General features: G+C 34.6%; 1 protein-coding gene across 1 annotated transcript in view; it reads left to right on the top strand.

Moving 5' to 3' along the window:
- Nucleotides 1-4,536: 4,536 nt before the first annotated feature.
- The window catches only part of LOC107758361 (UDP-N-acetylglucosamine/UDP-glucose/GDP-mannose transporter-like), a gene marked incomplete at its 5' end in the record, with an annotated part of 8,936 nt that continues 2,504 nt past the window's right edge, over nucleotides 4,537-10,968 (top strand). Inside the window, 9 exons of the mRNA XM_016576075.1 lie at nucleotides 4,537-4,739; nucleotides 5,412-5,445; nucleotides 5,556-5,642; nucleotides 5,851-5,918; nucleotides 6,014-6,085; nucleotides 6,168-6,236; nucleotides 6,489-6,591; nucleotides 7,470-7,562; nucleotides 8,612-8,679. Of these exons, the coding sequence (XP_016431561.1) occupies nucleotides 4,537-4,739; nucleotides 5,412-5,445; nucleotides 5,556-5,642; nucleotides 5,851-5,918; nucleotides 6,014-6,085; nucleotides 6,168-6,236; nucleotides 6,489-6,591; nucleotides 7,470-7,562; nucleotides 8,612-8,679 (797 nt within the window). The remainder of the gene's footprint in view (nucleotides 4,740-5,411; nucleotides 5,446-5,555; nucleotides 5,643-5,850; nucleotides 5,919-6,013; nucleotides 6,086-6,167; nucleotides 6,237-6,488; nucleotides 6,592-7,469; nucleotides 7,563-8,611; nucleotides 8,680-10,968) is intronic.

Genomic DNA, 10,968 nt, shown 5'->3' with positions numbered 1-10,968 from the left:
ACTGCGATTAAAAATAGCAGTTTTAATGGGTTTCAATGGGGACATTTTTGTCCTTAAGGTCCTGAGAGGTACAATTTTTTGTACCTAGTGCAAAACAGATTTATTAAAGGAAATGGAAGTGAAATAGTAAAATTCCAATAAAAATACACACCTGTGCCAAAATTTATGCAGTTGGCAATAACACAGGCAAAATTATCAAAAAAACAAAACTGAAAAGGACAAAAATGTCCAAAAGGTCGCACAAGGGTTAAAGAATCGTGTTAATTCAAATCCAAAACTGAAAAATACGTACTTCAGTAAGATATGATACATCAAATGGCAGTAGAAGAAGGGCACATGTCATTGCAGAAAAGGTGAAAACCAAACAAACCTTTTCTATTGCACTTAGAACAGTGATTTCTCCTCAGTTTGGACTCCTCTGCTGTTTCCATCATAGATGTTCACTAGCTTGATCCACAGGGCTGACAACTTGACATAAGGCACATTTGATGTTAGGAGGATGTGAAAACCAGTGGAGGAAGAGAACAATACTCATTAATTCAGTAAAACTTCCTCATGAAGCCTGATGTAATGCCTCTCATTAAACATACATTTTACACACAAACTAGCTCTGTTGATATATAGTAAACATATACTTAAACATACTAAAGACAGCTAAAAATGTGAGGCGCTGGAACAACGAAATCAGACTGAATCAGACTCACATGTGCTCAGCGTGTGAAAACAACACCACAGAACAGCCTTCCTGCCTGCCCCAGATTTTTGATCTCTTTAAAACTTACTTTCCATCTCAATCTTCAAAGTGTTTCTGGGGAAAACCAACTGACATAGATAAGGTGAATCTGAGGAGTAATACAAAGAATGCACTAACAGTAGATTAATAAGAAGAGGCATTTATAATAATAATAATAATAAATAAAAATGATAAGCTCTTCATAAACAGTGGGATCAAGTTATTTACCGTAAAGGTGTGGAAACTGAAAAATGAACAAAACAAAAGAAAACAATGAGGTTAGTGTCAGTCCCACAATTACAGTTTGTGTGAAACTGACACGTCTAAACCACAAAGACAGACCACAAGTTTTAAATAAATGAAGAAAGGAGGAAAGAAAGAAAGACATTAAAATATCTCATTATTTTGTACTGTATGTTAAACTTAATAAATTTACCTTAATAACTTTTTCTTTTGTGAACATGAATAGACATATTAAAATATGCACACTTGTTTTGTGTTAATCACAAAAAACTCTCCCAATAGTTACTCATATCCTTTGTCACTTCAAAGCATTTGATTAGACAGTTGCTGACCTATGACTTTATCTCAGGGGTCATCTATCTTTAAAGAACCTCTGTTAGACTACTTTAGGATCATTTGAAGTGATGAGAAAGATTCATATACCTATTTATTAAATGGATGATTTATCAGATATCAGATCAGATATCACATTAAATAGCATCAAAGAGAAAGAGTTAAAAAAGCAACTTAATCATATATCTGTCCTCATTTTGTAACATAAAAACATCCAGCGTGCACAGAATGTGGTCTTTTGACCTCAATTCATTTTTTAGAAAAACAGTCAGCACCTGCTTCTTTGAACTGTTAATCTACCTAGAAAATGGTACATGTATTACATGTATTAATTGGTGATATAAAATGTGGGCTAATAATCATTTTAGGTTGTCACAGTTATATTGAAAATATTGAAAATTGATGAAATAAAATTTTTATGTGTGTGTGTTGTTATTCTTGTTTTTATTTAATTTGCAAACTACACAAAACAAAATCAAATGAATTTAATAATAGCCAGTGTTGGGGGTAACGCATTACAAGTAACGCGAGTTACGTAATCAGATTACTTTTTTTCAAGTAACTAGTAAAGTAACGCATTACTTTTTGAATTTACAGAAAATATCTGAGTTACTTTTTCAAAAAGTGTTTTCCCATTTATTGACTGACAAGTCTCCTGTCTCCATATTGGGAGAAATCGGAAGTGCAGAGGAGTTGTGTGCGCTGTGTGAACATGATGTTACTGTAGTTCTATCTAGACTAAATGTGAATGTGCATTAATTCATCCCACATTTTTCATTCATTTTTCATCAAAAAACAGTTTTTCAAGTAACTAGTAAAGTAACGCATTACTTTTTGAATTTACAGAAAATATCTGAGTTACTTTTTCAAAAAGTGTTTTCCCATTTATTGACTGACAAGTCTCCTGTCTCCATATTGGGAGAAATCGGAAGTGCAGAGGAGTTGTGTGCGCTGTGTGAACATGATGTTACTGTAGTTCTATCTAGACTAAATGTGAATGTGCATTAATTCATCCCACATTTTTCATTCATTTTTCATCAAAAAACAGATTTAGTATTCATCAAAATGAATTAAAACAGTGAAATGCAAACTCAGAATATGACGCAAACCTGCAATAATTAAATATGTTAAATAACACAAATGTATCTAATCCCATTTTATTAACCAATATTTTTGCTGCTGACCTTTGATGATCCAGTTCAACCATACTAATAAGCAAAAATGACTTTAGATAAACTAACAATTGTGCTTCATTGTTTTTTTATTGCTGAAGAGTGTTTCTTCTCCTGCGTTCTACTGTACAGACGTGAATTTACTTTTGCTTCAGCCTGAGGTTTATTCATTACACTTTTTGGTGTGAAAGGGCTTTTACATTTGCTATAAATAGAACTTCTTATATTAAAAACAATCAAGCCCTGTTCATATTTAAAAAGTAACGTGAAATTAACGCAAAAGTAATATAACGCATTACTTTCCATAAAAAGTAACTAAGTAACGTAATTAGTTACTTTTTAGGGAGTAACGCAGTATTGTAATGCATTACTTTTAAAAGTAACTTCCCCCAACACTGATAATAGCATTATAAACATAATAACCCCAAAATAATAAGTATATAGCAATGCATAATTTTGGTCTTTGAGTCTGAAAGGGGGCGTGGTCCTCCAAGGTGCTATGTTGCTATATCGATCAATAGTTAGTTCTGGTCATCAAATTTGATTGGCTGCACTAATATGTCAAGACTCCCTCAAAAGGTTTATTTATTTGTTTGTTTGCTTATGTTTATTTCTGTAAAATGGTCTTTTGTGCTATCCACACATGCAAAGTTGGTTGATAACATAACTGCAATAAAGTAATAGCCTAGTTAACAATTACATTTGTTTACATAGGATATAGGCCTAATGTATTTTATATTATTTAGGCACTTATAGGCTATATTTGTACATGTTCTAATTCAGCATGCTATGGGAAGTCAATCTAACTTAACATTTTCTTATATAGATATTGTTTATTTCATACTCCTTAACAGTTCATCAGGCTCTTAAGGATTTAATCTATGCTAACTCTTGGAATATGTGAAGGCCAGGTTTTTCCATCACTCATCATTAGAACCTATTTTACACATGGCTGTCGATTCTGACTTGCTCTTATGAAAATGTATACCATAGTTCTTAACTGTAGCATTTGTTATAATAAGGCTAGCCTATTCATTACAAGGCCAATAATGACTTTTTTGTAGCATTTGTTATGAAAAACAACAGCCTGTCCTGCACATTTAGAAACAACATACCACAGTCCGTTGTAATATAAAAAATATATTCCCTTATCTATTACAAATTCTACCACAACAAATAAGCCTACAATAAAACGTGATAAATTATATTAAAGGTGGTCATGAGTAGTTTAAAAAGATTTTAATATATGTTAGTGCTGGTGCAAGATTATGTTATCTTTAAGCTTTTTTAGTTTTTTAGTTTATGTGCCTTTTTTAGACAATGTTCGACTTTTTCCATAGCTTTTTAAAGTGGCAATTTCTCAATAAAATTGAAATAGATCGCACATTTTGCCATCAGCCTCGCGACAGGAATGGCTCGCCTCGCTCAAAGCTCACCACACTTTTCGAGCGCGCTGGACCGCTGGTGAATGCACAATTAAAACTCAAACTCTTGAGTTTTCTGAGACATGCACCCATCTCTTCTATCCAGAGAGCACGCTTGCCCTCCAGGACCCTGAAAAAAAGCACCTATGCATGCTGGGACACCACAGGGGAGCGCTGCATGTTCTTCACAACAGAAAAAAAAATATAATAATAAAATGATAAAATAAAATAAAACAATAATAATAATAAAAACAATCAGGAAGATTCTTGTGCATTTCATTGGTCCATGTTTCACTGGGTTTGATATGTTATTTAAAATACAATGTACCTAAAAGTTAATGTTAGTTTGATATTAGTGTGATTTTAGTTGAATATATGTAACAGTTATCTGAAAACATTTTGTGCTACTTTATGCAAAAATAAAATCTGTTTTGATATGCTAATGGACAATGTTAAACTGTTGAATTAAAAAAAGTCTAAGAATTTGAGGTAAAAAAAAAAATCCTGTATGAAAGTTACGTCGCTCTGTGAGTAAATCTCTTGCAGTCGGCTGCCGCAGGGTGGCGACAGAGAGCACCGCGCTTACGTATGTAAATTAGAAATGTTGTCGTCACATAACGTAGCTCTGTAAACATGGCGGAAGTTCAGAGGCGTCAACGTGGGGAGGAAGAAAGGCGCTGCGTTCAGAAAGAAGCAATGTAAGCTAAGGAATGAAGCGGCTGGGATGGCGGACCAAACGTTGACGGTACTCTTCAAACTTTCAGCTGCGGGCTTTTATGGAATCAGCTCTTTCCTTATAGTTGTAGTGAACAAGAGCGTCCTGACAAATTACAGGTAAGAAGACTTTTTACTGGAGTTACATACTCTGTATTTTGTGAGCGCTTGATGCAGAATACTTGGGATAGTTGGCAACTTAATTATTGCAGCAGTAACGTTATCAGTTGTGGTACGGAAGGCCGTTGATCTCAGTGAGCTCATTTGAACATCTAGTGTGAGACTTTTTAAACAAAAAAAGTGCACATGTACCATTGTGATACTATAGTATTCTTTAAGTACTTTGGAGTACCATGTTAACACAATGGTGCATGGAACTGGTACTCATTCAGTAACGGTTTATATGTAACGGTATATAATGTTATTACCGTCTTGCACCATCTCTTTACTTTTGTACCACCACCACATCCCATTTTTGTACGCGTAGTGAGCTACTACCTGGTTTAAGTATTTAAAATGATGATTATCCAGATTTTGCTTTTGTTTTTTGTTTTTCTTTTAAGTGCAAGAAGCCTGAAACTGTGTAAATAGTGTAATTGTAAAAAATAAAATGTGTTTTGTATGGACTAAAGTGAGTCAGGGATGTAGAATAATAATATAAAATATCTCACAATACATTGCATATGATGGTTCATTTTATAATAGCAATCAACGGTAATGATAATGAAAAGAAACATGTAAACAAAACTTTGTGCTTTCAGTCTTTGCTAAAAAGAAATCTTTTCCAAACAGGTTCCCCTCTTCGATATGTGTTGGCATTGGTCAGGTGGGTTTTCTTTCGTCAGATAAAAGTTTTTCTCACTCTCCATATTTTGGGCTTTACACATTACGTTACAGAGCAGAGCGGCTTGTACATATTGTGACTTTCCTCTGCAGATGCTGGCAACAGTTGTTGTGTTACGGGTGGGAAAGGCCCTCCGGTTGATCACCTTCCCTGAGTTTGATGGTAGTATACCTAGAAAGGTGAGGAATGCTGGCTCTTTAAACTTGTGCGTGTTGTCACGTGTGCTTTCCCCAAGAACACGTTTATTCTAGAACAGTGGTGCAAGTCTTTTTTTGTTGACATGGGAAAAGATACCCTTGTGGGGCTGCAAAAAAAATGCTGCTTTGTAAGTGTTGCTCACAACTTTCTTGTATGCCTTCTCAATATCTATCTATCTTATAATTGCAGACATTTCCGCTACCACTTCTGTATGTAGGAAATCAAATAACAGGACTCTTTGGGACAAAAAGACTTAAGTATGATACAGTACATAACAGCTTTACACACGTCGACCTTATTGTTTTGTATTTTATGCATTGGTATCTAATTAATTTGTTTTTCCTTCCTTCAGCCTGCCAATGTTTACAGTGTTGAGGAGGTTTTCTATTCTCTTTACAATGCTGGCGGAGGTGTTCTTGTTAAAGTAAGTGAACGTTCTTCAGTTACTATGGTAATGTTTCTGATAGCTTATATATATATATCACTGATTATGTCCCTCATTACAGGAAGAAATTCTCCCGGCCAGTTCAGCTGACAGTATTTACTATGATTCTAGGGGCCTTTGTAGCTGCAAGGTAAAAGTTGCCAGTGACTCATTGTTTGATAGAATTCAGCCTTATCTTGGATGCTTTTTCTTTGAAGAACATGCCAATTATTCACTGCTTTAGAGAGGAAAGTTATTGTTTGTAAGACTGTGTTGCAACATAGAAGTTAATTATACATCACTATCTTATTGCGAATGAGGAAAAGATTCCAGCCATGTCCAAACATTTAATCACATATGTTTTTTACAGTGTTTGATGAGTGCCCTTATATTTCTTGTGCAGTGCTGACTTGGCTTTTGACCTGCAAGGGTACATATTCATTTTAATGAACGATGTCTTAACTGCTGCCAATGGAGCTTTTGTGAAACAGAAACTTGAGTCTAAGGTAAGGAAAGCAACACATCCATGATAGAGATTACTCCAATACAGTGAGTGCTCCCTTAAGCAGCAGCTGATCTCTGTAGTCATTAATTGAGATATACTGCTTTCCTATGCGTGCACAAAATGAAGCAACTCCTCATGGATCACCAGGTTTTGTGAATTGCTAGTTATGTTGTTTGTTTAATGAAAATGTCATGAATAATTCACACATAAATGTTATTTCCCTTTGCATCGTTTAATTTGTCGTTCACCATTTGACAATGGATTTAGGTAGCATTTTGTCTGTGCTTTTTTGAGTTATAAGTCTATTTATTTTGCTATCCTACTCGCAGTTCTATCAGAACACAACAGAAACCTTTGGTTTTGGGGCTTTCACATTTTCATTTTTACTGTACCCAGTCTGAGCAAAACTTGTTCACATATGCATGTTCTAACATTTCAAGCACAGGTTCAGTTTCAATATATTTAGAAGATATGCCTGTACTTGTGTTTGATGAAACTGAGAGTGCTGGCACCCATGAGCAGTGTTTATTGCATTACCCCACTGGCTTGGGCTGAAAAAAGAAGTCATGTGTGTTCTATTTGAGGCCTCCAGAGAGAGTAGTTTTATAACTGTTACAGTTTTCATTGAAGAACTTGGATTATGTGGAAATACAGATTTCTCTAAAGCACTGACAACTTGAATACGGAAGTCAAAATTTTGCAACCTGTTAAAACGTATGCTCCCTTCCTGAAGAAAGACCTTTGGCTCACTTTGGACACCATCTGTTTCTCTGTGAGAAAAAGAGCAGCTAGTGTAGAGGGTGCGAGAGAAGAGGCAATTATGACTTGGCATTACTGTACCTCAATTTTTTTTTTTTTTTTTTTTTTTTTGTCCTATAGGAGCTGGGAAAGTATGGCCTGCTCTATTACAATGCTTTGTTTATGATTTTTCCAACACTGCTATTAGCACATGTCACAGGGGATATGGATAAGGTAAGTTTATTTATTATTATTATTTTATTGTACTTATTTTGAAACATTTTTGAATTTTATATATAGTTTTCTCTAGCAATGGATATTGGCTCATTAATAAAAATGTGTTAAAATAAAATAGAAGTACACATACAGCAGATAGTTTGATAATGCTCACTTATATATAATATATTGTGTTCACATACCAGGCCTTAAATAACCCCCAGGACTCTAGTCATTTCTAAGAGTCCATCTCTCAACAAGACCTCATACCCACAGATGATCTGGCAACCACGAACACACCATCTGCTCAGCTGCAGTGAGCTCGCATTGCCAGAGAACACACGCAATTAGCCAATTGGAACGACTGCACACTTGTCATAAATTCTCTTGAAATCATAGCAAGCTGAATTACATAAATTTCAGCACGTCTATTCCTGCCTGAATGCAAATAACTGCATTTTCTGTAAGCGTGCTACATCCTGGTCTTTTTGAGCAAGCGGTGAGCACAAGGCTCAGTTGTTTGGGAGGTTAGGATGACAGGGCCCTGCTCCATGAATGCCTCATTTTATTTAGCTCAGTGTGTTCACAGGGAGGCCCCAGTTTATTTGGCAGGCGCTGCTTCAGGAAGGAGAGAGGACAGGAGGCTGTGTGTTTCTTGCACAAAGCCGCCATTATACCAGTCAGCGTAACTAGCAGAGTGAATGTAGTAGCTTATGGAGTTATTTGTTAGGTATATTCCTTTCAGGTGAGTTCTTCACCTCTTTTTAGACTGGTTGAGTGGATCTGTTGTTTTTTACTTGCCACGTGAATACATTCTCTACAGTTCAACTATGATAGCCTATGAAAAAAAAAAAGTGGAAACTCCTCTCTGTGTTATGTGTGACATTTTACCATGCAACACCTTGACCTGCAAATTCACTTACAAACAGCTCCATAACGCTAAAATTGAATGGCTAACTAATGTTATTACTCTGTTTGTGTTATTGAAGGATCTCTAGGCAATTATTTCCTTTTAGTGTGTCCTTCCATGCATCAATACATGTATTTTTTTTTCTCCCCCCCCCTAGGCTTTTGATTATGAAGGCTGGTCAGATGTGCTTTTTATAGTTCAATTCGTTCTCTCTTGTATAATGGGGTAAGTTCAAATAGGAACTTTACGTTTGGTAAATACTAGGGCTGTCAAAGTTAATGTGTTAATTGTGTGATTTAAATGCGTTAAGTGGCATTCGTGTGTTTTAGTTTGTTGTGTGATTTAAAATTGTCAGTAAAAGTAATTTTTACTCTTTGTAATTTAATTGTCATAAAAGCTCAACAACTGATATATCACCAAAACATTAAACTCCATCAATCATAGAAATGCAAACACCAGCCAGTACCCTTTTGGTCTGTACGGATGTATGATCACATTTGTTAAGTGCTGAGGAAAATTATTTTATTGCAGAAGTACTTTGAGCTCCTGATGAGATAATTTCAATTGATTGACTAACAGCCCTAGTAAATGCACAACAAGCTAATGTTAATGTTTTTTGTGGATCGTTTCCTCTTGTATAATGATATGAAGACTGAAGAAGTTGCAGTCACATTTACCACTGATTGACGAAATCCAGAAAAGTTTCCAATGCAGATTTTGCTCCTGTTTAAGCTGTTTGTGTGAATTCACCACACTGACTAACAGAAAGTCAATGACAATGCAAATTTTGCTGAAAATTTTGCCAATGTGACCCCACTTTTACACAAAGAAAAAAATTTACATAATTTAAATGATAAAAGACTATAAAAATGCTATGGTAAAAGAGTGATATCTGGTTAATAGTAAATTCCCTAACTATATATGGTGAAAAAATTAATAAAACAAAAGGGAAATTTCACAGAATTCCCTGTGTGACACATCACATCTGATAGTTTTTCGTTGAAGTATGTTTCTTTTTAGTTTTTTCTTATCAGTTATGTACATTAGCGTTTTAGGTTATATATTTTGTTAAATTGTTTATTGCATTGTTTTAGTGTTGTGTGTTACCATGATGCTGTATGACATCACACACCCTTCTATATAATAGTATTTACCTCCGCTTGGAAGGAAAAAAAACTGTGTGTGATGAACTTTGGTTTTACACGTGGCTTTCTTAATGCTACCTATGTTTTTGGTGGTTGTCACTGTATTATAAAGAAAATGCAAAATACATTTTAATGCTTCAGTAGGTTGGTATATTACAACCCCAAATCCGAAAAAGTTGGGACGTTTTGTAAAATTCAATAGTCAAGATTCTGTGATTATTTAATTCTTTTTAACCTTTATTTAATTGACAAAAGTGCAAAGAAAAGATTTCCAATGTTTTCACTGACCAAAATTTTTTTAGTTTGTAAATATAAACAAATTTTAATTTTGATGGCTGCAACACACTCCAAAATAGTTGGGACAAAGTCATGTTTAACACTGTCTCTCATCAACTTTCCTTTTAATTACAATGTTTAATCGTTTGGGAATTGAGGATAGTAATTGTTAAAGTTTAGCAAAATGTTTGCCCAATCTCGCTTGATACAAGACTTCAGCTGCTCAACTGTCTGTGGTCGTCGTTGTCTGATTCTCCTTTTCATGACTGGTCATACATTTTCTGGACTGCAAGCAGACCTATATTCTTTGCGGTTTTACATTGAGAAATGTGATATTTGATTTGTTTGACACTTCTCTCATAAAATTTGTCACAAAGTAATGAGCCAAGATTTAGCTTTGCTTGTAAAGAGTGAGGTGCTCCTTTTATACCCAAACATGAGACCCTCACCTATTACCAATTCACCTGCTTATTGTGGACTGTTTCAAAACAGTTTCATTTGGACATTCTATAACCTTTTCACTTTTATTTAGCCTCTGCCCCAACTTTTCTGGAGTGTATTGCAGCCATCAAAATCAAAATTTGTTTACATATACAGATTGCATTTAAGTTGGTCAATGAAAACATTGGAAATCTTTTCTTTGTACTTTTGTCAATTAAATAAAAGATAAAGAGAATGAACAAATCACAGATTCTTGATTTCATTGTATTTTACAAAACGTCCTTCTGATTTGAGGTTGTAAAATTATATCAGTTAATAATAAATTTAATGTATTTTTTATTTATTTATTTTTTAATGTAAGTTTAAAGGGGTCATATGATGCGATTTCAATTTTTCCATTCTCTTTGGAGTGTTACAAGCTCTTGGTGCATAAAGAAGATCTGTAAAGTTGCAAAGACTAAAGTCTCAAATCCAAAGAGATATTCTTTATAAAAGTTAAGAGTTAACCACGCCTACCTAAAACGGCTCGTTCTAACGTTTTTTTAGACCGATGAGCTTTGTAAAAATCGACGCGTTTCAGAAAGGCGGGGCATAGAGGAGAAACAATAATGTACAGTATGTGGAAAATAATGTGTTTTTTTAACCTTAAACC

The sequence above is a fragment of the Sinocyclocheilus rhinocerous genome, unplaced genomic scaffold, assembly GCF_001515625.1.
Source record: "Sinocyclocheilus rhinocerous isolate Xijiao unplaced genomic scaffold, SAMN03320098_v1.1 scaffold2790, whole genome shotgun sequence".
Lineage (NCBI taxonomy): Eukaryota > Metazoa > Chordata > Actinopteri > Cypriniformes > Cyprinidae > Sinocyclocheilus > Sinocyclocheilus rhinocerous.
The sequence above is the reverse complement of the archived record's forward strand: the minus strand, read 5'-3'. Positions and strand labels throughout refer to the sequence as shown.